This window comes from Myotis yumanensis, unplaced genomic scaffold, assembly GCF_028538775.1.
Source record: "Myotis yumanensis isolate MYYU_CA2020_CCGP unplaced genomic scaffold, mMyoYum1.0.hap1 SCAF_9, whole genome shotgun sequence".
In the NCBI taxonomy this organism is placed as follows: Eukaryota; Metazoa; Chordata; class Mammalia; order Chiroptera; family Vespertilionidae; genus Myotis; species Myotis yumanensis.
Genome location: NW_027223760.1, coordinates 1,190,108 through 1,217,969, shown reverse-complemented (window position 1 = coordinate 1,217,969; position 27,862 = coordinate 1,190,108). Strand labels below are relative to the sequence as shown.

Here is a 27,862-nt window from a genome sequence, read left to right as displayed (position 1 = left end):
ACAGCATCCTCCCTAACTGCCCTGGGGAGCTAGGAGAGCTGCCCCTGAGAAGCCGATGGGGACCCACCGGTGTGGCTCGGTGGTTGAGCATCAACCTATGAGCCAGGAAGCCATGGTTTGATCCCCGGTCAGGACACAAGCCCAGGTTGCGGGCTCGATCCCCAGTGTCAGGTGATCAATGATTCTCTCATCATTAATGTTTTATCTCTCGCTCCCTCTCCCTTCCTCTGAAATCAATTTTTAAAAAAATTTTTTTTAAAAAGTGCTGGCGCGGGGTCCCTAAGGTGAGGCCCTGCCATGTAGCCAGAGTGGTGGCTGCTTATGGAACTGCAGGAAAGTGCCCTTGGAAGTGATGGACGGTTTCAGAAACGCCCCTTCTGCACGGAAGGCTCTGTGGACAGAACCGCAGTACCTGTGTGGGACGAGAGGGGTCAAGAACCACTCCTGGGTTTTAGCCTGAGGATGTGGACAGTCGCACTAATCAGCACGATGGAGGAGGCTGCAGCGGAGGAACAAGGAGTTCAGCTGGGACACTTGCAGGCCGCCATGTCCATGAGACGACTGTCACAACAATCTCTGGACTTCTCACGGCAGGCCCTCCGATGGCCTTGACTCTCTGCCTGCCCCATACTGGTCACGTCCTCTCATCACTGCTCAAGGTGATGTCTGCCAGGGCCCTCCAAGCTAAAGCTACTCCTCCCTTTCATCATAAGCACTGTGTGGGAAGCTAAGGAAACCAAGAACATGTCCTGTTCCTGGTCAAACAACTTATCCCTTTGGTGACAGCCATGGGCACTCAGGCGCTAATTCATCTGTGCAGGATCCGTTACACCCATTACTGTGATGATCAGACTGTCCCTGGTTTGGCGAGAAAGCCCTTGAAGGCCGGAGTCTTTCTGACATGCGCCCTCATCCTCTGGCACGTCCCTGCGCCCCACAGGACAAGGTACACGGAAGCCCTGCAGCCAGTGCTTCCCGGGGCCCTGCTCCTGTCCTGAGAGCTGTACTCAGAGGCACTCGCTGCTCTTGGGTGCTGCGCTCCCAGGCCCAGTGGCAGGCCAGCCCAGGGTGCACTGGCGCTGTGTGTACATGCACGCACCCACACGCACATCTGCAGTGACCCAGTAACTCTCTGTACTGAAAACCATGAGTCCACAGTGATACCCCCAACTCCACTGCGACAACTCAGTGTTCCCTTTCGTTGTCCCCCTCTCCCCGACTGGGACTGGTTCCCATCATCTCTAATGGACCGGTCCCACATCTGCGATCAGTCTCCCATCACACTGACACCCACCCTATGCAGAGGTGCCTGCTGCTCAGGTAACGCCCCATTTTGGACCTTCCTGCCCTATGCCGCCCCCCACCTGAGCTGTCACACCCATGCCAGGCCATGCCTCGAGGGCTCTGCCATCCTGCACAGACACCCTCCCTACCCTGCACTGGCTCTGGCTCCCTGTGGTACAGCACCCCCAAACCATGTGGCGTCCCTCCTCACCCTCAGGTGATACCCCATGCCAGGATCGCCCTCTGCAGGGAATTTTCCTCCCTGCTTTCAAACCCTTAGCCCACTCCGGCCACCCTCCAGGGTGGGACATGTGCGAGGCCCTCTCTTCACCTGCGTGGGCTCGGCATGCTCCGCACAGGCTGTTTCACCAGTTAGGCATGCATTTTATATCAACCACTTCTATTCCAATCCAGTGACAAGCAGAGAGTCGCTGTGAGCAAGTGTAATTCTGGTTGGGGAGGGCAGAGGGAGTTAATCTGGGGGCACAAGGAGACAGACAGAGGGCAGAATGAAGGCCCTGAGGAGCAAACAACAACGTGAAAGTGGGCTCTGGAGCAAGGTGGGAGGCACAGGAGGGGTTCTGTGCTGGCAGCGCTGGAGTCACCCTAGAGCCCTCTCTGTGCAGGCGGCTAGCAGGCACCGCACTGCAGAACTCTCAGAACACTGACCACATCCACGTTTCCTGCTCAGGCTCAGCCTCTCCTGTTTCACCCTCTTCAGTGCCCCCCACAACTCCCTTCAGTGGGAGGAAGGAAGGCCAGGAAGAGGGTCAGGGCGCAGGGGACGACCCTGAGACCACGGCCACTGTGCAGAAGCCCGAACCTTGCTTGTGCCTGTGCTGTTTATCTGCACAGCAGCACCACACAGCGGGCGCAGGCCCAGCTCACGTGCCAAACACAAGTCTTGGCTTCTCCATCTTGCCTGGACTCAAATGAATCCGGGTTCAGAATTTGAACCCAGGTCTAGTTCTCACTCATCCCATCACAGAAGGAAGAACAGGCAGTGAGCGACAGAAAGAGCACTGGGTGAGAGGTCCAGGGGATGGACTGGGTGCCTCCCCCTCCAGGCTGCCTCCTGACTCTGCAGTGGGTGCACAGCATCTCCCTCAGGAAGGTGTCCGTGTCATCACATGACACTCAGACACGCTGCGCCGCCTAGCCAAATCAGGCTGAGGGGCGGGGCCCCTCCAGAGCCACCAGGAAACTGCATATTTTCCTAAATTATACTGCAAGGGGAATGGCCAACGTGACCGGCACTAATCGATTCATAAATTATTGATCTACAAATGCATTTCAGTAATTGTACCACCAAAGTGGAACAGAGACCACGCAGAGGAGAGAAGCGCAACCTCAGTACTTCAACCTGGAGGGTTTCGTTGGACACAGTTCCTGTCCACCGGGCAGCCAGTGTGGGACCCTCTGTGGCTTTCTGAAGTGAGTGTGTTATTGTGTTTTTAGGGAGCAGGAACTGGAACAGAGAATGTTCCCAAATGTCATGGTGCTGGGACTAAAACCTAAGGTCCCTAATCCTGCACATTTAAAGCATCATGTTTTGGGCCTAAGTATTAAAGCCATATAGAGAATGCCCAGTATGGAGTCACAGTTGCTTTCCCTGGGTGTTTAAATAATTTAAATCCAAATCCAGTACAGCAGGATCTGTCCACACTCATTTTTCAGTAATAAATCAAATCATTTGTTAGTTGAAAGCATTGCCTTATTGAGTAAAATCAACCACTTTGATGCAAACAAGTCAGTAGATGTAGAACATTACCAATGTTGTGCAACCAGAACATTCTCGCCACCCCAAAGTAAAATCCCAAACCCACTAAGCAGTTGCTCTCCATTCTCCTCCTCTCAGCCACTAGTAACCGCCAATCTGCTTTTGCTGAATTTACCTATTCTGGACGTTTCTCATATATGGAATCAACACTGGTGACCTTTGGTGACTGGCTCATCTCACCCAGCATCATGTCTTAGGGGTTCGTGCATGTGGTAGCAGGTGTCTGCATTCCTCTTCATGGCCGAGTAACGCTCCTGTGTAGGGGGAAGCGTGTGCATGCGTGTGTGTGTGTGTGTGTGTGTGTGTGCGTGCGTGAGAGAGAGAGAGAGAGAGAGAGAGAGAGAGAGAACATGCTGTCTGTCTCCCTCCCCTCTCCTCTCCTCCTCCCCAGCACCTCAGCAGAAGCTGGGTAATCTGACACTAACCGTGAAGGGACAACAGACAAACCACATGACCAGCCTGAAATGTACAAATGTGTTGACAAGGTCAGGGAGTCAAAGGAAATACTGAAGTCGAGTTTCGTCTGCGGGCGACCACAGGGCCACAGCTGTTCCCTGCAGTGTGGGGTTCTGAACCAGGGACATCATGGGGACAACAGCAAACTGGAACGCAGCACAGCTCGGACTGTGTCAATGCCAACTTCGTGATGCTGGTGGCTGTATGGTGGACTTGCAGGAGAATTCACTGTTTATAGGAATTAGATACAAAAGTATCCTGCAGAAATGGAGCATCCAGTCAGCAACTTCTCCAAGGGCTCATGGAACAAAAGTCTTTGTACTGTATTTCTAACTTTCCTACAAATTTGTGACTACTTCAAAACATTTTTAAAGTATCAATGAAAACAATCAAAAAACAGATGTTTCCTATGCAGTAGGCAAAGCTGTGGAATTTCAGTTTCATTGAGCAAACCTGATAGAAAAGAATTCACTGCTTTCCACTTAGAGATAGCAGAAGAGCTCTGGCCCCTGAAAGGACTACCTCCCTGCTCATAGGAGGTCTGTAACCAGACAGATGGCACTCCCTCCTCTAAACCCGTCCAGGCTGCTCAGCAGACCATTCAGAAGCCGGGAGCTTGCTTTCTTAATGGCCCAGCAACTTTCCCAACCTGAAGCCCATTTCCAGGCTAAATCTTCTGAAATTAAAACCTGTCGGCTTGCCCTACCTAGCTGGCTTGCTCAGTGGTTGGAGTGTCGGCCTGAGAACTGAAGGATCCCCAGGTTCGATCCCAGTTGGAGCACGTGAGGGAGGCAACCAATCCATGTGTCTCTGTCTCCCTCCCTCCCTCCAACTAAAAATCAGTGGGAAAAAATATATATCCTTGGGTGAGGATTAACAAAAAAAATCTATCAGCTCCTTAAATAAGCTAATTTAACAGGAGATAATCAATCCTTCATTATTCATGCATACTTGCCTATGTGTGTTTTCTGAGGATAGGATTAATATTGATGAAAGTGTTGTAATATCTTAGGTAAATTTCTTCCATATTTCTGCCCAAAAGGTAGAATTAAATTTTGAGAATTTATGACTCCAGAATTATAAACAAAACAATTAAACTTTAAAATACATACGAAATCCTGTTGACTATGGCATCTTCATCTTCTTGTTCATCTGCAAAAATGTTTAAGGTATTAACATTATTTTCTCTTCCAACAAGATGTTTCATTCATTATGAAAAACAAACATATAAATTTAAAGCAGCAATTATTGAATGGAAACATTTTTAAACAGCACTGTTTTTATTTCAGCACAGATCCAAATTTAAATTTTATTAAATGAGATAGGAGAGAATATGATTAAAAGAATAGTGTTTTGACTAATCAAAATCCTTATTAACAAAATAGCCACATGTAATTAAAATATCCCAAACATTCAGTGCTCAAGAAAATGAAGCTTAGTAGGCCCTTAAGACCACTATCACACTTACTGTTATAAAATGTAAGTGAAGTTGCTAATGAATGAGATTTTCTGGTTAATAGCCAAAAAAAAAAAAAATGTTTGCTATAAAATTAAAATTCAGACTCTCAGGACTCATGTACTTTCCTAGAATGTGAGTTTGTCATTGGCAGTAGGCCACCCTAACCCACCTGGGGTCCCACTGCACCACACTTCATCATGACTGTCCAAGGCACATACAAGAATATGTCCGCTTTGCCGGTGCTCACTCAGCCCCCATCACGGCTGCCAGCCATCTCCTCTGTCCTCCCACGTAACCTTACCAAGAAACTTTGACCCAATTACAAGGACACTGCACAACACCCAGCCCCTGCCCCCACCCCCACCCCGCCCCCGCAATGCCTAACGGGGCTTGTCCTCAAAGGCTCTCTGCAGGCCTCTGCAATTCTGAGTGCCCACCTGCTTCCCTGCCAATGGCCCGCTTGGGCCACTCTCATAGTCCAATCTCCATTCCGAATTACAGGCTGCTCTAAATAGCTTTACAACCAAAGTGACCACAAAATAATGTAGTCACAACTGACTTTTATACTGTGGTGCCCTCTCCAATCAACCATCAAACCTTAAAGAATGCTTTTTGTCAATTACATCTCAACACTCCGCCAACTAGGTCCAGAGTCCTCATCACCTCCTCCCCATGATTACTCCAAAAGAGCATCTAATAAAACTCCACTTTTCCTGCTCATCATCTCTAATTTCCTCTAAAACACTGCTTTATATTCATTCATTAATATCGCCTGCCTCCCCCTACCCTCTCTCTCTCTTTCTCCCCCGCTCTACTTCTGTGTCCATATTCTATGAAATCTGATGTCAAAACATCTTTTAAACTAGCTAAGATACTGTCTTGGATCCCAGGTCTGCAAAATTTTGAGAGATTATGGAATCCCAGGAGTCTGTCAGTGCTGTCACAGAGCCAAGTTCTAAAGTAACATCTCAGAGCAAAGAGTAGTCCCTGACTGCTTTCAAATGTCTGACAGACAAGTGTGATAGGCTAACATAATGCAAGGAATCTTTAATATATGGAATCCCCAAGTATTCATACAGCACTAGTATTAGCACAACATCACAGGCAGAAAATCCTATCATTTCTGGAAAACAGCTGAGATTTAACAGAAGGCAGTAAGGTAACTGCTTAGGTGCTTATAAAACCCTGGCACAAAAATCTGTGAATTATTAAACAGCAAAAAGTTCTTTTAAAAAAGAATAAAGATATAGTGGTCCCTCTGGCGAGACAGTATATACAGCATGTCCCAAAACATGTACACACACTGTAACAGCTGCTGACTCAACTGATGTTTCTTTCTTTTCAGCCAGAGTAAGCTTTGAACAAAGAAAATTCATCCTAAATGCTTCTGGAAGTTTAAAAATGCAGTTGAAGTACAACACTGCCTTTATAATTATTCAAAGTGTATATTATATATACACACTTTAACAGCTGATAACTCAATTTCCACTCCTTTTCAGGTTTAACTGATTTGAAATAATATGTGAAGCCAACTAAGCTTTGAACAAAGAAAATTTATCCACTAGACTTTGTGTGGGGATACATAAAAGATAAGGTTTACAGCACAAAACCGGCAACAGTTAACGAATTGAGGGCACACAAATACCCAATGAAATGATTCTTGATGTTTGCGATTCCATTGCTTCGCATTATCAGCAGAGCCTAGACCAGAACGGTCATCAGTTTGGAAACAGGTATTGACACACACAAAAAAAAAATTATTCATTTCTATAGATTCTTTTAAATTTTGAAAATGAACTCTATGTTAATAAACACTGACTTTATACTCATTCAAAGTGTGTATACATTTTTTGGGACACCCTATATATGAAATACTAAAAGGATATGGTGTTAGGGATACATTCTGTATCACTTTGGGGGCAGGGGGCGCGTCAGGCGCTCAGGCCATATAAGGCCAGCGAAATCATTCAGTGTGGCCCTGACAAGGCATTCGGAGTGAGTTAATTAAATGTCTGACCAATAAAGCAGGTTAATTTTTAAGTTGATAATTCTGTATGGCCTGCAAATGATGTTATAATCCAAAAGGCCCTTGGCAAAAAAAAGGTTCCCCACCCCTGCTTTAGAGAAAGAAAAGTATTCTGGTAGTTAGAGCAACAATGGGATGGGGCTGAGTGTGTTCAAATTCAGAGCCAGTCACAGGAACCAAATATCCCCACAAACTTGGGAATTTCCAGTGTACTAGAGGGCCCGCACTATTCTTAGTTGGGCCCTAAGAATGTGACAAACAAGGGCTAAGGCCTAAGAGGATGACCCTACAGTAGTCAGGTTCCCTGGAGGTTATTTTTAGTGCTCTTAGTACCAGGCAACTGCTTGCTTCAGCCACGGGCATGGTGAATACAGTGCCACACACACGGGCACTGTGGAGCCCTCGTATCGGGCCTAGACCACCAAGCATGAAAATCAAAGTTTCCATTACATGTTTTACTTGCCTGATTTCCTTTTGTATCTTGTGATGATGAAGTAGGAAACGATGTAAAGAATGGCAAAGAGAAGGAAACATATCTGAAACAGAACAAATTTAACACATCATTTACATTTTTTGCATATCTTTTTTTAAATAATAGACAATACATCCGTGGTATTTATAGAAAAAAGGGATTTATTACAAAGTGAACATTTTAAATATTTTGCTAATATTAAGTTTAGATGAAATATTAATTTATATGAACTAGTTTTAATACCATTTTCAGTGGAGATTTTTCTTTTCATAACTTGACCAAATTGTTTTCAAAATCATGTGAATATATAAAAACCAGGACATCACTGACAACTCTGAAAATAAAGTCAGGTAGAGGTTACCAGCACCGCCCCCCCCCCCCCGCCCCCCCATGTTAAAACATAACATGAAGCTCCGGTCACATAGAAAAAGTGTACTGGCAGCACCAGAGAGATCAATAAAACAGCCTATTGTATGAAAATCATATAACATGTTATACACACAGAGGCATCACTAATTAATGTGACAATAATTATTAGATAAGCATACCACATATCAAAATAAACAGCAGTTAAACAAGACTTTAATACTAAATTCCATTTCATTTCTATCAGATCTGGGGCATGACAGGCGACAAGGATGGGTCCAGAAACAGATCTTGTCACAAAGACCAGGTGTGCTGGAAAGAAAGGCTCATCAGTGCAGGGACTACAGTAAAAGACTCAAGACTCTCACATCAAAACATTCAGGTGATGATGAAGTCTAGGGAGCACCCCATAGGTGGATTTCTAAGCGACGGTTAGTAGTGTGTAACTGAGAACGACCTTGGACCTGCGTGATGGACATACACTGTATAGCAAGCATGTCAAACTCGCGTCCGGCGGGCTACATGCCTCATTTAATAACCTCAGTTTAATAACCTAGGGAATGACAAACTGAGGAGGAGAGGACCACTATGAGCTTCCTGCCAACGTTCTCCCGTTACATGCGGACAGTGACAGGAAACAATACTGACAGTGACTCAAAGGAGCAGAGTCAGGAGCATCCAGGACAGCCTGCTGCTGGGAGCCCACAGGAACCCTGGCAGGTAAGAGAAGGTACCACCATCACCACCTCCTCCCTAAGCCTCCCAGTGTGGGAGATGGGTCAGAAAGGAGCAGCAGTTATTGGTGCAGAAATGTACACAGAAGTCAGGACGTTGTCTACAATGAAAAGGAAGTCCCAGAGGCTGGAAGAGCAATGGGAGAAGTCACTGGCCAGAAACACTGTGAAATAAGAGGTCAAAGTCAGAGAGATCAAATGACAAGGGAATCTGACGGGGCTGAGCAGAACTCTTTCATTCAGCAAGTACGCACTGTGGGCCACCAGACACCAGGTGCTCTCCCAAGAACTGAGAGCACAGCAGGAACACAACCGAGTTCCGCCTCACTGAGTTTCCACTCCAGTAAGAAAACAGATAATAAATACGTAAGTCCACAGAGTGTCAGATGACAACCAGTGCGGGAGGAGGGGACAGGGAGTACCAGGAGGGTGAGGGCCACCTCACTAACAAGGTGACATTTGAGGAAAGTCATAGGAGAGGAGAGAGCAAAACATACAGAGATCTGGAGGGCTGCAGGCAAAACCCTGACCAAAGTTGATTATGAAAGAATTGGAAACAAATATAAGCAGACAGTTCTTGCCAGGAGTTTTATGATAACGGGAAGCAAAGGAGATATGAAGGAAGTGGGAAATCATGAGCAGTTTTTAAGTTGGGAAAAGTTACAATGGTTCTAGGAATATCTAGTAAAGAAAAATCACTGATGTGAGAAAAAAAAACATAGACTTGCTGAAGAAATGAGCCCAGGTTGAGGGGCTAGGTATAAAATCCACCTGAAAGGAAGAGGAGGGAGAGGAAAAGCAGGAAGACGAGGAAGAGCAGGAGACAGACATACGAGTGCCGCTGCGGGTAGGTAAGCACATGAGTGGTGGAGACCAAAATATTCTCTTTTGGTGGCTTCTGTGTTGTCAACGAAATGGAAGCAAATTCATGGAGAGTGGGAGATTAAATGGAGTAGAGAAATGTACCAGACAAGAGCAGCACGGTGAGATGAAATAGCCTTTAAAGTTCCAGGCCCACTAGTCCAGAACTCCAAGCAGCATGGGAGGCCTGGGGGCGCTGTCTGACAAGTGGTCTGGTTCCCAGAGCTGAGGCCAATGCAGGTAGACATCTGATGTCCTTTACAGCCTACACCTTCAGACTTCACTCTCCACCTCCCTCACTCTGCCAACCACCAGTGTCACCTCACACCCATTGCCCAACTCGGCATGCCCTGGCAGTGGTCAGCAGCAACCCAACAGCCCAGTTCACGAATTCACTCAACCTCCACGCAGCAACTTGCAAGCCACATGCTTCTTCCTCCTCTCCTGCGCTCCCAGGCAACATCACTGGCTCCCCCTCCTGCCAGCCTTTAAGCGTCATCCTTCTCTGTGATTCCTGGGCTGAACCAGATATCAATTCTCATTCCACAAGCTCTGCATAGGTAACCTCATCTGCCCCAGGGATTTAACCACCAATGCCCAGAAATCCCTGGGCCACTGTTTGAGCAACACTGGTTTAGGCATTAGCAAGAGTGAGTGAAATGACTGCCCATGAACCCTAAGTACATCAGAGACCAGAGAAACCAGGATGGGTGATGGATGGGAGCGGAGGTTCCCGTGGAGAAGCAGCTACAATAAAACAACTTGAGCAACGGAGCTGGAGAAGTAGACGGTTGTGCTTAAGGGATGTTTGGGATTTTTTTTATTAGTTTCAGGAATTCTGGGGAGTTAGTGCAGAAGTGGTAGATGAGAAGGCATGAAAGTTAACCACCAAAAGGAAATCAAGGCACTAAAGTGCGTGGCATGGAACGAAAAGACTAATAGAAAGCAAGTCATTCAAGGGCAGAAGCGAGATTAGCAATCACAAAAGCAAACGTATTCCTCACTCGGAAATAAAAATACAACTGGAACAGAGGTCACAGGCCTGGCTGGACTGTTTCCCCAGTTCCCCTAAATGAGTGTCTTCAGCAGAGAGACAGACCCAAAAGATGCGTGAAATGCAAGCAAGATCAAAGACACCTCCTGTTCTCCGATAGCAGGTGGGACAACAGGAAATACCTAACCACGGACAGGAGGAAACTGTGACAGGGAGAGAAGGGCCCTCATGGTCTGGAGGAGACTCGGGGAAGGAAGAGCAAGGCGATGGGAGCTCACCAGCAGAAACCATACAGGGAGCTTGTCCTCTGTGCCAGCTGACCCAGAGGACAGGCTCTTCAGCCCTCTCTGGAGCCCCATTAGTCCTGATGCTAACAAGTAACCTAATAATACATTTAAAATACACTGTCGCCCTGGCTGGGTGGCTCAGTTATGTGCGTGCCAATAGCTCAAGGACTGCAACCACCAACACATTTCTAACAAAATCATGGAAGAGAAGACAAGTGAAAGCCAATGCATACAGCTTTATTTTAAAGTTGCTAAATTAAAACAATTTGAGATATTGAGTATCCTTTTTTAAAACATCTTTCTTGTTGGGAGTATTACAGATGTTCCCCTTTTCTCCCCCATTGCCCCCCTCCACCTGGTTCCCGCCCCACCCCAGGCCTTCACCACCCTATTGTCTGTGCCCATAGGAATGCATATTATATGCATAGAAATTCTTGGTTAATCTCTTCCCGCCCCCCTCCCCCTTTCCCTTTGAGATACATCAGTCTGCTCCATGGTTCCATGCCTCTGGTTCTATTTTATTTATCAGTCTATTTGTTCATTAGATTCTTTGTTCCTTTATTTTGATTTTTAGATTCAATTTTCAATAAATATGTATTCACTGCCATTTTATTGTTCATATTTTTTACCTTTTTCTCCTTCTTCTTCCTCTTCTTCTTCTCCTTCTTTCTCTTCTTAAAGAATACCCTTCAAGCCCTGACCGGTTTGGCTCAGTGGATGGAGCGTCGGCCTACGGACTCAAGGGTCCCGGGTTCGATTCCGGTCAGGGGCATGTACCTTGGTTGCGGGCACATCCCCAGTAGGGAGTGTGCAGGAGGCAGCTGATTGATGTTTCTCTCTCATCGATGTTTCTAACTCTCTATTCCTCTCTGTAAAAAATCAATAAAATATATTTAAAAAAAAAAAAAAAAAAAAAGAATACCCTTCAACATTTAATGTAATACCGGTTTGGTGGTGATGAACTCCTTTGGCTTTTTCTTGTCTGTGAAGCTCTTTATCTGACCTTCAGTTCTACATGATAGCCTTGTTGGGTAGCGTAATCTTGGTTGTAGCTTCTTGCTATCCATCACTTTGAATATTTCTTGCCACTCCTTTCTGTCCTGAAAAGTTTCTGTTGAGAAATCAGCTGAGTCATATGGGTGCTCTCTTAATGGTAACTGCTTTTCTCTTGCTGCTTTTAACATTATCTCTGTTTTTAACCTTTGGCATTTTAATTATGATGTGTCTTGGTGTGGGCCTCTTTGGGTTCCTCTTATGTGAGAACCTCTGTGCTTCCTGGACTTACTAGTATAAGTCTATTTCTTTCACAAGTAGGGGAAGTTTTCTGTCATTATTTCTTCAAATAGGTTTTCAATATCTTTCTCTCTCTCTTCTCCTTCTGGTACCCCCATGATGAGAATGTTTGTATGCCTGAAGTTGTCCCAGAGGCTCCTTACACTATCTTCATATTTTTGGATTCTTTTATTTTATTTTATTTGCTCTTCTGTTTGGGTGTTTATTGCTCTCTCATATTCCAAACTGCTGATTAGATTCTTGGTGTCCTCTACTCTACTGTTGATTCCCTGTAAATTATCCTTCATTTCTGACTGGTCCTTTTTCATGTTTTTGATGTTCTCACTAAGATCCTTAAAAGTCTCACTAAATTCCTTGAAATTGTCATTAAGTTCCTTGAGCATCCTTAAAACCATTGCTTTGAACTCTGTATCTAGTAGTTTGCTTGCTTCCATTTCATTTCATATCATTCTTTTTCTGGAGATTTCTCCTGTTCTTTCATTTGTGACATATTTCTTTGTCTCCACATTTTGGCTGCTTCCCTGTGTTTGTTTCCATGTATTAGGTAGAGCTGCTATGTCTCCTGGAGTTGGTAGAGTGGCCTGTGTAGTTAGTGTCCTATAGAGCCCAGTGGCTCAGCCTCCCCAGTCACCTAAGCTGAGCATTTCAGGTGCACTCCTGTGTGGGCTGTGTGCACAGTCTTGTTGTAGTTGAGCCCTGATTGCTGTTGGTGTCACTGGGAGGAATTGACCTCTAGTTCAACTGGCTGTGAGGACCAGCTGTGACTATAGTGGCTGTGCAGGAGACACCCCTATGGAGCAGGACTTGCTTCAGTGCAGCTTTGGTGCTCACTGAGTCTATCCCTTGAGTGTGTCACTTATGGATGGCAGAGTTGTAATCTGGTATGGTCTGAAGCTGTCCACTGGATGCACTGGCTCTGGGGTATCCCAGAGGTGCAAAGTCAGCCACTGCCTGGGGCCACCCAGCAGGAGCTAATTGTGTTAGGCTTTTAAGTGCCCAGGCAAGGCCAACCTGTGAAACAAGGCAGGCTAGTATTAGGTCTTTGCTGAAGCCAACTGCTACTCGTTTGAGAGATTTTAGAAAAGTCTGAAACCTGAGCCAAGAGAGGCCATTCATATGGGAAAGCCCCTACAAACAGCTTGGGTGGGGCTGCAAATTGGATGGGGCAGGGTCTCAGGGAATCACCAGGGCAAAGTGAACAGTGTGGGCCAGGCTGATGGAAATGTAGATATGGCTACCAGTCAGCTCTGCGACAGGGGAGTTCTCAGCATAGAAACAATGATCCCTACAAGCACCCGTCTGGGAAAAAGCCGCTGCTGAGTTCCTGCCCTGATGCCAGACAATCCAGTTCCTCCCTGTATGTCCCTGGATCCCCCAAGGCTGCCATCCAGCTCTGGAGCTCAGAGGGAGCAGGACCACGTAAGTTTGTGTGCTGGCTCTTTAAGAGGAACTGTCTGTGTCTCCAGCAGCCTCCATGTCACTCAGCCACAATCCCGGCTGGATATTAGAGCCTGAAGTTACAGGGCTTCTCTTCACAGCACTGGAACTCTCGGCTGGGGGTCTGGTGTGGGGCTTGGACACCTTGCTCCTCACTGGAGGCCTCTGAGGCCAAGCTATCCCTCCTGATTAAAAACACACCACACGTGGGTGTCAGACCAGTCCATTCTGCACCTCCGCCCCTCCCACCAGTCTCAATGTGCTTTCTTCTTTACTTTACTTCTCTAGTTGTAAGACCTCTACTCAGCCAGCTTTCAGATGGTTCCGAATGACGGTTGTTCTGTATTTTAATTGTAATTTTCATGTGGTTGTGGGAGGTGGCAAGTACTGGCATTTATCTATGCCGCCATCTTCAGTTCTATCCTTTAAAGTTACAAGCTAACCACTACAATAACTAAAATTAAAATTATAATTCTTTCAACAAACTAAGAGTTGCCCAAGGGGAGACAGACTGGGTGAAAAAGATGAAGGGATTAAGAAGTACACATTGGCAGTTACAAAATAGTCACAGGAATGAAAATATAGTTAATAATCCTATATAACAAAAGCCTAATATGCAAATTGCTCGCTATGATGTGCACTGACCACCAGGGGGTGGCGCAGACATGGTGGGCATTGGCGACGTGGCACTGGAAGCAGGCAGCAATGGAGGCGGTGCCGGCCCTGATGGGCCCCGACAAGAGCGGGACCGCAGAGGGATGGTGGAGCAGGTGAGCGGGCAGCACCAGGCCAAGGTGGGTGTGTGCAGGGGCCCAATCACCCTGCCAATCACCCCGTAGACCAGCGGTTCTCAACCTGTGGGTCGCCAACAATGAAAATACATCCTGCATATCAGATATTTACATTACGATTCATAACAGTAGCAAAATTACAATTATGAAGTAGCAACGAAAATAATTTTATGGTTGGGGGTCACCACAACATGAGAAACTGTATTAAAGGGTCATGGCATTAGGAAGGTTGAGAACCACTGCCATAGACAGCAACCAGTGGCAACAGCAGGATGCGGGCCGCCGCCTGGCTCCTAGGAGCTGGGGGAGCCGGGTAGGGGGGCCCAGCCCTGATCGATCGCCCTGCAGGTGGGATGGTGGAGCAGGTGAGGGGGCAGCACCAGGCCACAGCAAGGCTGCGAGGCTGCAAGGCTGGGAGCGCGAGCTAGGGCTGTGAGCCTGGGGGTGCGAGCTGGGGCACGATCCCTGCAGGCCACCCCGAGGGATCCCACCTGTGCACGAATTCATGCATGGGCCTCTATGGACGGTGCCAGGTGGGTACTAGACTTATCTTGGGGTGAGCACTTTGTAAGATATAGAAATGTCTAACCACTATGTTGTACACCTGAACTAATATAATATTGTATCTCACCTATAATTTTAAAACTAAATTTTAAAAAAAATGCTTAAATTACCCTAAGGACCAGGAAAATAAATATAAAAGGAAAAAATCTACAGTATGTTGTAAAAGGCAGGAAAACATAATTGTAAAAGAGACAGTCAGGCACTTTATGAACAATGGTGTAAGCCATGATGAGGAAAAAATCTGCATGCACCAAAAAATAACAGTAATTAGACATGGAACATATTAAAATCATAATTGTAAAAGAGACAAACTATTAAAAGGCGGATTCTAACAAAGGAGAAAGTTAAGCTGTCAATTTTTTTCTCCTCTCAGACAGGGCTGAATTTAAGGCAAAAGGTGTGAAGTAATGCCCTGACTGGTTTGGCTCAGTGGATAGAGCATCGGCCTGCGGACTGAAAGGTCCCAGGTTCGATTCTGGTCAAGGGCATGTACCTTGGTTGCGGGCACATCCCCAGTAGGGGGTGTGCAGGAGGCAGCTGATAGATGTTTCTCTCTCATCAATGTTTCTGACTCTATCTCTCTCCCTTCCTCTCTGTAAGAAATCAATAAAATACTTTTTTTTTTTAAAAAGGTGTGAAGTTAGACAGTCAGGCACTTTATGAACAATGGTGTAAGCTATGATGAGGAAAAAATCTGCATGCACCAAAAAACACATAGTACCAAAACACATTTTTAAAAATTGAATATGCAAGGAAAAAATAAAACACTACTTTAGTTAGGAGACTAATTCGCCATAAAAGAAAAAGTAAACCCAAACCAAATGCATAATAATAAATATGCATTTTTAAAAGTCATAAGATTCTAGTAAATAAGTGTTTCTCATACTCAATGTTCCATGCCCCTATGTATCCCATACACTGCCACCCCACTGCCCCAGCCCTTTGCAACCACTAATTTGCTTTCTGTTTCTATGGATTTGAATTAATATCGTCTAAATATTTCATATAAATGAATTGTACCGTATGTGGCTTTTTGTGTCTAGCTTCTTTCATTTAGCATCCATGTTGTAGCATATATCAGTATTTCACTGCTGCAGAGCTTTACAAGAAAAAAAAACCCATGTTTGATTTAAAACACATGAATATTGAGTTGCTGGTGGCTGAAAGCTTTCCTTTCAGATATATTGGCTTATCTCCACAAGTATCTACACTAATAAAAGACAAAGATGCTAATTGACCATACCTTCGCTATGCCCTAAGCCACGCCCACCAGCCAATCAGAGTGACTATATGCAAATTAACCCAACCAAGATGGCGGCCAGCAGCCATGGAGTTAGAGCAAGCAGGAGGCTTGGTTGGCCCGGTGATGGAGGAAGCCAAGCTTCCCACCAGCCCTGAGCCGGCTGTGGCCTCTGCTAAAGGCAACAAAGTTTCAATTATAGAAGATAAACAAATCCCAGATACCTGCTTCCAGCCAGCCTCCACTGTGAGCTTGGGTGGCTGGGGGTTGTGGCCAGCCTGCAAATAGCCATCAGCCCCTCACCCAGGCTGGCCAGGCACCCCAGTGGGGACCCCCACCCTGAAGGGGCTGTGGCCAGCCTGCAAACAGCCATCAGCCCCTCACCCAGGATGGCCACAACCTCATGGGGTGAGGGTCCCCGCTAGGGGGCTTAGCCAGCCTGAAAACGGCCCTCAGCCCCTCACCCAGACTGGCCAGGCACCCCCAGCAGAACCTCCCACCCTGAAGGGGCTGTGGCAGCCTGCAAACGGCCCTCAGCCCCTCACGCAGGATGGCCAGGCACCCCAGTGGGGACCCCCGCACTGAAGGGGCTGTGGCCAGCCCGCAAACAGCCATCAGCCCCTCACCCAGGCTGGCCAGGCACCCCAGGGGGGACCCCCACCCTGAAGGGGCTGTGGCCAGCCTGCAAACAGCCATCAGCTACGCACCCAGGCTGGCTACACCCTCATGGGGTGAGGGTCCCCACTGGGGGGCTTGGCCAGCCTGCAAACTGCCATCAGCCACTCACCCAAACTGGTCAGGCATCCCAGCAGGACCCCCCCACCCTGAAGGGGCTGTGGCCAGTCTGAAAACAGCCCTCAGCCCCTCACCCAGGCTGGCCAGGCACCCCAGGGGGGACCCCCACCATGAAGGGGCTATGGCAAGCCTGCAAACAGCCATGAGCCCCTCACCCAAGCTGGCCAGGCACCCCAGGGGGGACCTCCACCCTGAAGGGGCTGTGGCCAGCCTGCAAACAGCCATCAGCCCCTCACCCAGGCTGGCCAGGCTCTCCTATATAATAAAAGGGTAATATGCAAATTGACCCTAACAGCAGAACGAGAAATGACTGGTCACTATGACACACACTGACCACCAGGGGGCAGACGCTCAATGCAGGAGCTCCCCCCTGGTGGTCAGTGCGCTCCCACAGGGGGAGCTCTGCTCTGCCACAAGCCAGGCTGACGGCTGCCAGTACAATGGTGGTGGTGGGAGCCTCTCCCGCCTCCTCAGCAGCGCTAAGGATGTCCGACTGCAGCTTAGGCCTGCTCCCCGCTGGCAAGTGGACATCCCCCGAGGGCTCCCGGGCTACCAGAGGGATGTCTGACTGCCAGCTTAGGCCCGATCCCCCAGGGAGCAGGCCTAAGCCAGCAGGTGGTCATCCCCCAAGGGGTCCCAGACTGCAAGAGGGCACAGGCCGGGCTGAGGGACACCCCTGAGTGCACAAATTTTTGTGCACCAGGCCTCTAGTGTATAAATAAAAAGGTCCTGTCAATGTAATGGATTACATTAAGTGATTTTCTAATGTTGAGCCAGCCTTGCATACCTGGGACACATCCCCCGGGTCATGGTGTGTAATTCCTTTTGTATACTGTTGGATTCAGCTTGCTAGTATTTTCTTGCAGAATTGTGCATCTATATTCAATATCTTTATGAGAGATAGCAGTCTGTAGTTTTCCTTTGTTCAATGTCTTTATCTGGTTTTAGTATCAGCTTTACTAGCAACAACTTCCCTTAATGTTTGTCTGAGAAAGTGTTTATTTCTCCTTTCATTTACACTAGAGGCCTGATGCACAAAATTCATGCAAGAGTAGGTCTTCCTTCCCCCTGCTGCCAGCACTGGCTTCCCTCTGGCACCTGGGACCCAGGCTTCCCTCAGGTCATCGGCAGGCACCCGGGACCCGGGCTTCCCTCGCAGCCCTGGCTTCGTCCGGAAAGACGTCCAGTCTAATTAGCATATTACACTTTTATTATTATAGATGATTAATTTTGCTAGATACAGAATTCTAGGTTGGTTGATTTATGTGGGGGGAGGGGGGTTCCCTATTAACATTTTAAATATTTCACTCCTCTCTTTCTTGCTTGCATGATTTGAGAAGAGAAATCTGATATAATTCTTATTCTTGATCCTCTATTCTGTAAGGTGCTTTTGTTGCCCTGCCTTCTTTCCTCTTTTCTCTTTGTCTCTAATTTTCTGCAGTCTGATGATATGCCTAGATGTAGATTTTTTGGTATTTGTCCTGGTTGGTGGTCTCTGAGCTTGCTAGATCTGTGGTTTGGTATCTGTATTAATTTTAGGAAAATTATCTGGCATTGTTGCTTCAAATATCTCTCCTGTGCTTCTCTTTCTGGCATTTCCAATATATGTAGATTATACCTTTTGTAATTATCCTACAGTTCTTGGCTGTTCTGTTCCCTTTTTTAACCTCTTTTTTTGCTCTTTGCTTTTCAGTTTGGACAGTTTGCACTGACATATCTTCTAGCGCACTCATTCTTTCTTTGGTCCTGTGCAGTCAACTGATAAGCCCATCAAAGGCATTCTTCATTTCTATTACAGTTTACTTGACTTCTACCATTCTTTTTGAGTTTCCATTTCAAATGCATTAATCATCAGGGAAATGCAAGTAAAATCTTTCATGCATTTTTTTCCATTAGAGCCCCAAGCATATTAATCAGTTATTTTAAATTCTGGCTTTATAATTCCCAAATCTCTGTCATACCTGAATCTGGTTCTGATGCTTGCTTTGTCTCTTGAGACTGTGTTTTGCTTTTTAGTATACCTTGTATTGTTTTTGTTGAAAGTCAGGCATTACGTACTAGGTAAAAAGAACTGAAGTAAGTACACCTACACTGTGAGGCTTTATGTATCTAGCTGTGATTCAGGCTGTGTTTACTGTCAGATGTCACTGTGGGCATCAGAGGCTAGAATTTCCTCTAGTGTTCTTGTTTCTGTTTCCCCCGTTGCCTTTGATTTTCTCTAGGGACTTCTTCTTAAATAGAGTCTGACTCTAACCCCTTGTTATCATACAGAAACCTGACTGATGTGATAGTTAAGGGGTGGCGTAGACAAAGTAATAAAGCTCCTGGCTACTATAACATGAGATCTCAATCCAAATGACATAATACCTAATTAATTAAAAATAAAGCAAAAAAAAACAAATAGACCAATGGAACAGCATAGAGTCCAAACTTAAGCCCCACAAATATACAGTTACCTAAATTGTGACAAAGCTCATAATGGTGCTTAAACAATTGGACATCCATGTGAAGAAACACGTATGACTCCTACTTCACAGCACACATAAGGTGAACTCAGATCTCAATGGGAAGAGCAAATCGATTAAGCACTTAGGGAAAAGCACAAGAGACATCCTCATAACCTTGGATTAAGCAAAGATTTCTTAAATGGAACATAAAACAAAAAAGCACTGCCCTAACCAGTTTGGCTCAGTGGATAGAGTGTCGGCCTGCAAACTCAAGAGTCCCAGGTTCGATTCTGGTCAAGGGCATGTACCTTGGTTGCAGGCACATACCCAGTAGGGAGTGTGCAGGAGGCGGCTGATCGATGTTTCTCTCTCATTGATGTTTCTAACTCTCTATTCCTCTCCCTTCCTCTCTGTAGAAAAGTCAATGGAATATTTTTTTTTAAAAAAAAGCACTGACAATAAAAGAAAAAAATTAATAAAGTGAACTATATTAAAATTAAGAATTTCTGCTCATCAGAAAATATCAACACAAAAGATTTCCAAATGACCAATAAGTTTTTGGAAAAGGTTCTCAAATGCATTGATCATCAGGGAAATGCAAGTAAAACCTTTCATGCACAGAATGTTAAACTACAGTGGGAAGCCTGGGGAGGGTTGGGGGGGGGGGATTAAGAGACCAACTGAAGGACTTATATGCATGCATATAAGATTAACCAATGGACACAAGACATGGGGCGGGGGGGGGGCGGGGGGTAGGGGCCGGGGGAATGTCAAGGGGGGGAAAAAAAAGGAGACATATGTAATACTCTTTGTAATACTTTAAGAAATAAAAAAATTAAATAAAAAAAAACCAAAAAAAAAAACCTTTCATGCAATAAATACTATGACACATTAGAGTAGCTAATATTTAAAAGGGCAGAAGCCCTAGCCAGTGTGGCTTAGTTGGCAGATTACTGCCCGTGAACCAAGAGGTCTCCAAGAATCAGTCAGGACACATGCCCAGGTTGCTGGCTCAATTAGCATTAGGGGGCCTGCAGGAGGCAGCCGATCGATGCTTCTCTCTCTCCACCTCCCTTCCTCTCACTCTAAAATCAATAAAAATATAAATAAATAAATAAATAAATACATAGGGCAGAAAATACTGTGTTGTAAAGATGGGAAGCAAGCACACCTCTCATACAGTGCTGCTGGGGGTGTAAATTGGCCAACTGTTTAAAAGCACCTAGTAAGTGCACAGCCTATGTAACCTAGTGGTCTCATTCCTAGGTATCTACCCGACAGAAATGCACAGCCATGTTCACCAAAAGATATGTCCAAGAATATTCGGAGCCAAAATCTGGAAGTGTGCACCAACAGCAAAACAAACATGAACTGTGCTACTATCACACAGCTACAGCTGAATGGATTACAACCACATACAATACGGAGAAATTGCACAGACATTGTTCAATGAAAGAAACTAGACACAAAGTGCATACGAAGAGGTTCCGTTTATATCCAAGTTCACAACTAAGCAACGCTAACCTATTAAAGCCAGGAGAGGGGTTACTGTCCAGGAGCTAGAGTGACTGGAAAGGGGTAGGGATGGGCCTCCGGACGCCCGTCGCAGCCTTTCTCAATCACATTTGAAATGCTTCAAGCCGTTCATGTATGATTGTGCACTCCTCTGTGCCATTTTAGCTTCAATTTAAACATTAAACTAAATGTACTGTGTCAAATTCCACCAGCTCAGACTTGCATCTCTTTATTCCAAAACATGACTTGGCAAAGTGATTCTCAATTTTCAAGATCAATAACTACACGCATGAGGCCACTGTAAACCACAATGTTTCACCTCAAACCAAGTGTGACAATACGAGAGAAGTTAGAAAGAAGGGCCAGTGCCAATGCGTGAAGTTAATGTGTCTTCGCCGTCCTGCAAACACAAATAGCACGACACTGTGTTCCCAAGGCCACGCCGGTTCCGGACCGCGGGCAGCAGCGCAAACCGAACCGGGACGAGAAAGGGTGGCCTCCCGAGGAGCTGCCTCCCCTCCAATCTGCCGTCTTCCCACCCACAGCAGGTTTCGGCCTGAAAGCAAGCGGGGCCGAGGCCGCCGCTGAGGGGCGGAGCGGGGCTGCACGCACACCTGTCTGCCCGACCGGCCCGGCCACCGGCCCACTTAGAGCCGCGGCGGTGCGGACGCAGGTGGTCCCGCAGCGCGGCCCGCGAAGGCAGGTGACTCGAGGCGACTGCGCGCAGGAGAGTGGGCGGGTGGGCGCGCAGAAGGGGCGGGGCCGGGCGGGCAGCGGCGCAGGTGGCCTAGGGGAGGCGGCCGCGGGGGCGCAGGGAAGGGGCACAGGGTGGGGGCCGCAGGGACGGGCCGGCGCCCGGCCGCCGCTCACCGTGGACTCCCGCACTTGGCTGTGGAAGTGCTGCTCCCGCGCCGACACCTCGTCCTGTGCTTCCATCCTCCGTCATGCCCACGCCCGCGCGCCCCGCCGCACCATCGCCCGCCGGCCCGAGGGGCTGGGCGGCCGCCGCGCTGACCAGGGACCACAGCGGGCGACAGCGGCTGGACAGGGACCGCGATCACCACCACCGCCGCCTGGAGGGCGGGCACAGCGCGACCGGGGCGGGGCGGGGCCGAGGCTACGTCAGAGAAAGGCGCCGTGCGACGGGGGAGCGCGCCGGGCGTCTGCTGACCTAAGGCAGAAGGGGCGGGGCGGGGCGGGGCCTGAGATAGAGGGAGGGGAGGGGCCTGTGGCAGGGGCGGGGATGAGCGGGGCCTGAAGCAGGGGCGGGGCCTGGGGGGCCTGTTTGCGGGGGCGGTGGTGGGCGGGGCTTAATGCAGGGGCGGGGCCTGTTGCGGGGGCGGTGGTGGGCGGGGCCTGGGGCAGGGGCGGGGCTTGCATCCATGCCCCCTCGGGCGGAGGCAGACGGGAACCTGTGAGGATGCGACTGGGGAAGCTTGTGGAGGCTGTTCTCCGGCTGTGAGGGTGAAGGTGCAGTCGCAGCCCGCGATGTTGGCGCTGTGCCCCACGGGAGTTAATCATGTAACGCAATGCCTGTTAGTGTCCAGAACCGAGCACCCGGCGCAGTCTGCAGAGATGTGGGCAGTGCGGCAGGAGCTCTCCCAGGGAAACTTTCCGTCTGGAAGTAAAGGTCGGCTGGCAGTTGTTTGAGGACCCGGTTTGGGTGAAAACCTGGCTTCTCTGGGTCTGCTAAGGAGCCTGGGTTGCCCACCTGGAAAACGTAGATGGCCTGAATGTGCGGCCCCGCCAAGTGCGGTTATGACCCTCTACAAACCCACGACAGCATGTTTATTAGGGGGACCGCCAAACATGCAAACACAGTAAGTCACCCCATTCTGCATGCAAGGTTTTTTATTGTGTTTTTGCTATAAAATTGCATTTAAAGGAATATTTATCATTTTACGTTTGGATTTACTTGACTACTAGAAGCCTGATGCATGAAATTCATGCAAGGGGCTTGGCCCTCACAGTCCCGGCTTCATCCAGAAAGTCATCCAGAAGGTCATCTGGAAAGTCGTTCAGGTGTCCGGTCTAATTAGCATATTATGCTTTTATTATTATACACTAGAGGCCCGGTGCACGAAATTCATGCACGGGGTGTTGGGGGGGGGGGGGGGAGTGTTTCCCTCAGCCCAGCCTGCACCTTCTCCAATCTGGGATCCCTCTCACAATCCAGGACTGCTGATTCCTAACCACTCCCCTGCCAGCCTGATTGATGTCTAACTGCTCCTCTGCCAGCCCGATTGCCCCTAACTGTCCTCCCCTGCAGGACTGGTCACCCCCAACTGCACTCCCCTGGTGGTCCGGTCACTCCTAACTGCCCTCCCTTGTCAGCCTGGTTGCCCCTAACTGCCCTCTCCCGCCAGTCTGGTCACCCCCAACTGCCCTCCCCTGCAGGCCTGGTTGCCCCTAACTGTCCTCCCCTGCAGGCCTGGTCACCCCCAATTGCCCTCCCCTGCTGGCCCGGTCACCCCTAACTGCCCTCCCTTGCCGGCCTGGTTGCCCCTAACTGCCCTCTCCTGCAGGCCTGGGTCACCCCTAACTGCCCTCCCCTGCAGGCCTGATCACCCACAACTGCCCTCCCTTGCCAGCCTGGTCTCCCCCAGCTGCCCTCCCCTGCCGGCCATCTTGTGGCCACATGGGGGCATTCTTGTGTCCACATGGGGGCAGCCATCTTTGACCACATGGGGGTGGCCATCTTGTGTGTTGGAGTGATGGTCAATTTGCATATTGCCTCTTTATTCTATAGGATAAGGAAATCATTTAAATTCTTGTGGCTGTGATTGGTTTTTATTGTTTGCTTTGGGGGTGGGGGGTTGGCATCTCATTGAGAATTATTTAAGAAGCAAGAAAATCTACAAATTGCTTTAAAATGATTTTTTTTATAAATCTTTATAGTTCAAAGTATTACATATATCTCTTTTTTTTCCCCATTGACACCTGCACCCTGCCCTGCCCCCACCCCCAAGACCTCACCACCCCATTGTCTGTGTCCAAGGGCCATGCATATATGCATATAAGGTCCTTGGTTGGTTACCTCCCACCCACCCACCCTCCCCCACCTTCCCTCCAAGATTCCGCACTCTGTTCCAAGCTTTGAGTCTCTGGATCCACTCTGTTCATCAGTTTATTTTGTTACTTATATTCCACATATGAGTGAGATCACATGATACTTGTATTTCTCACTGGCTTATTTCACTTAGCATGATACTCTCCAGGTCCTTCCATGCTGTCTCAAAGGGTAAGAGATTCTGCTTTTTTACTGCTACATAGTGTTCCACAGTATAAATGTTCCACAACTTTTTATCCACTCGTCTACTGATGGGCACTGGGGCTGTTTTCAGATCTTAGCTATTGTAAATTGTGCTGCTATGAACATAGGGGTCATACATTCTTTCTGATTGGTGCTTCGGGTTTCTTAGGTTATATTCCCAGTAGTGAGATTATTGGGTGAAATGGGAGTTCCATATTTAATTTTTTGAGGTAACTCCATACTGTTTTCCATAGTGGCTGCACCAGTCTGCATTCCCACCAGCAGTGCACGAGGGTTCCCTTTTCTCCACATCCTCGCCAGCACTTGTCCCTTGTTGATTTGTTGATGGTAGCCATTCTGACAGGTGTGAGGTGATACCTCATTGTGGTTTTAATTTGCATCTCTCGGATGATCAGTGACTTTGAGCATTTTGTCATGTCTCATGGACATCTCTATGTCCTCTTTGGAGAAGTGTTTATTTAGGTCCTTTGCCCATTTTTTAATTGGATTGTTTATCTTCTTCTGTTAAGTTGTATAACTTTCTTATATATTTTTTATATTAGCCCTTTATCAGATGTATCATTACCAAATAAGTTTTCCCATACAGTGGGCTCCCTTTCCATTTTGTTGATAGTTTCTTTTGCTGTGCAGAAGCTTTTTATTTTGACATAGTCCCATTTCTTTATTTTCTCCTTAGTTTCCTTTGTCCTAGGAGATGTATCCATAAACATACTGCTATGAGAGATGTCTGAGATTTTGCTGCCTATGGTTTCTCCTAGGATTTTTATGGTTTCACGACTTACATTTAAGTCTTTTATCCATTTTTATTTTATTCTTGTGTATGGTGTAAATTGGTGGTCTAGTTTCATTTTTTGCATATATCTGTCCAATTTTCCCAACACCATTTATTGAAGAGACTGTCTTGACTCCATTATATGCCCTTGCCTCCTTTGTCAAATATTGAGCATAATGGCTTGGGTCGATTTCTGGGGTCTCTGTTCTGCTCCATTGCTCTATATGCCTGTTCTTGTGCCAGTACCAGGCTTTTTTTATTAGGGTGGCTTTGTAATATACCTTGAGATCTGGTATTGTGATTCCTCCAACTTTCTTCTTTCTCAAGATTGCTGCAGCTATTCAGGGTCTTTTTTGGTTCCATATAAATTTCTGGAGTATTTGTTCTAGATCTGTGAAATATGCCATTGTATTTTAATAGGGATTGAATTGAATCTGTAGATTGCCTTGGGTATGGACATTTTAATGATGTTGATTCTACCAATTCATGAACATGGTATATTTTTCCACTTGTTTATATCTTCTTTTCTTTCTTTTTTCAACTTCCTGTAGTTTTCCCAATACAGGTCTTTTGCCTCCTTGGTTAAGTTTATTCCTACATTTTTTATTTTTTTTGTTGCAATGGTAAATGGGATTGCTTGTTTCATTTCTCTTTCTGAGAGTTCATTATTGGCATATAAAAAATCCATCGATTTTTGGGTGTTGATTTTGTATCCTGCTACATTGCCAAATTCATTTATTAAATCTAAAAGTTTTTTGGTGGGGTCTTTAGGGTTTTCTATATACAATATCATGTCATCTGCAAGTAATGAGAGTTTTACTTTCTCCTTTCCAAATTGGATGCCTTTTATTTCTTCTTCTTGTCTGATCACTGTGGCTAGGACTTCCAGTACTCTGTTGAATCAGAGTGGTGAAAGCAGACATCCTGTCTTGTTACTGTTCTTAAGGGAAATGGTTTTAGCTTTTGCCCATTGAGTATGATGTCCACTGTAGGTTTGTCATATATGGCCTTTATCATGTTGAGATATGCTCCCTCTCTTCCCATTTTGCTGAGAGTTTTTATTAAAAATGGGTTTTGCATTTTGTCAAATGCTTTTTCTGCATCTATTGATATGATCATGTGCTTTTTGTCTTTCAATTTGTTTATGTGATGTGTCACATTTATTGATTTGTGAATATTGTGCCAGCCTTGCATCCCTGGAATAAATCCCACTTGGTCATGGTGTATGATCTTTTTAATATATTGCTGGATCCAATTTGCTAATATTTTGTTGAGGATTTTAGCATCTATGTTCATCAGGGATATTGGCCTGTAATTCCCCCTCTAATCTGGTTTTGGAATTAGGGTAATGCTGGCCTCATAAAAAGAGCTTGGAAGCGTTCCTTCCTCTTGGATTTTTTGGGAATAGTTTAAGGAGTATAGTGTTAGTTCTTCTTTGAATGTTTGCTAAAACTCTCCTGTGAAGCTGTCTGGAACTGGGCTTTTGTTTGCTGGGAGTTTTTTTATTATTATTATTACTGCTTCTATTTCATCAGTTGTTATTGGCCTAATCAGGTTTTCTGATTCCTCCTGATTCAGTTTTTGGAGATAGTATTTTCTAGGAATTTGTCTGTTTTATCCGCATTGTCCAATTTGTTGGCATATAGTTGTTCATAGTATTTCCTTACAATCCTTTGGGTCCTCTCTCTTTGTTTCTTCATGAATCTAGCTAACAGTTCATTAATTTTGTCTATCCTGTCAAACAGCCAGCTCTTGGTTTCATTGATTTTTTTGTATTTTTTTTTTTAGTCTCTATATCATTTATTTCTGCTCTAATCTTTTTAAAATATTTTTTTTATTGATTTCAGAGAGGAAGGGAGAGAGAGATAGAAATATCAGTGATGAGACAGAATCATCAATTGGCCATCTCCTGCATGACCCCCATTGGGTATTGAGTCCACAACTTAGGCATGTGCTCTTGACTGGAATCAAACCCGGGACCCTTCAGTCCGAAGGTTGACACTCTATCCACTGAGCCAAACCAGCCAGGGCTCTGCTCTAATTTATATTATTTCCTCCCCACTTACTCTGGGTTTTCTTGTTGTTCCCTTTCCAGTTCTTTAAGTTGTAGGGTTAAATAGTTTATTGTTGATTTTTCTTTTTGTTGTTTTTTGAGGTAGGCCTCTAGTGCTACTTCCCTCTCAGGACTGCTTTTGCTGTGTCCCAGAGATTTGGGGTTGTTGTGTGTTCATTTTCATTTGTTTCCATGAAGTGTTTGATTTCTTTGTTGATCTCTTTGGTAACCCATTCATCTATATCAATGGTTCTCACCCTTCCTAATGCTGCGACCCTTTAATACAGTTCCTCATGTTGTGGTGACCCCCAACCATAAAATTATTTTCGTTGCTACTTCATAATTGTAATTTTGCTACTGTTATGAATCGTAATGTAAATATCTGATATGCAGGATGTATTTTCATTGTTACAAATTGAACATAATTAAAGCATAGTGATTAATCACAAAAACAATATGTAATTACATATGTTTTCCGATGGTCTTAGGCAACCCCTATGAAAGGGGTCGCGACCCACAGGTTGAGAACCACTGATCTATATATATATAAAACCCTAATATGCAAATAGACTGAACAGAGGAACAACCAAACAACTGGTCTCTGTGATGTGCGCTGACCACCAGGGGGTGCAGGCGGAACATGGCGGGCGTCGGCAGCAGAGTGCAGAACATGTTGGGCTTTGGCCACAGTGGGATGGTGGAGCAGGTGAGTGGGGCCCCAGACCAAGGCAGGGCACCAGTAGCTATCATTGGGACAAGGCTCTGGTGGTTACTGAAAATTCTTTGCTCCTGTGCACCACGGTCCCACCTGGCACTTGCACCTGCTGCCGGCGCCAGCCCTGATCACTCGGCGCCGTCAGCAGGTGCGAGAGGTGGCTGCCAGCCCTGATCGCCCCTCAGGGCTTCTCCATCTCCCTCTGCTCCTGAGGGGCAATAGGGGCTGGCAGCCGCCTCTTACACTG

General features: G+C 46.6%; 1 protein-coding gene across 6 annotated transcripts in view; it reads right to left on the bottom strand.

The window, feature by feature from the left end:
* The window catches only part of LMBR1 (limb development membrane protein 1), a 129,505-nt gene extending 107,595 nt beyond the window's left edge, over nt 1-21,910 (bottom strand). For 4 of the 6 annotated variants that reach the window (XM_070423574.1, XM_070423575.1, XM_070423576.1 and 1 more), the window contains exons 1-3: nt 21,672-21,910; nt 7,469-7,541; nt 4,633-4,672 (exon numbers count right to left, since the gene is read on the bottom strand). In XM_070423574.1, coding sequence (XP_070279675.1) covers nt 4,633-4,672; nt 7,469-7,541; nt 21,672-21,737 — 179 coding nt within the window. In that variant the 5' untranslated portion in view covers nt 21,738-21,910. Of the gene's footprint in view, nt 1-4,632; nt 4,673-7,468; nt 7,542-21,671 lie in introns of those variants that run through there. The other 2 variants (XM_070423582.1, XM_070423579.1) reach the window with 2 other exon arrangements.
* Nucleotides 21,911-27,862: the final 5,952 nt, after the last annotated feature.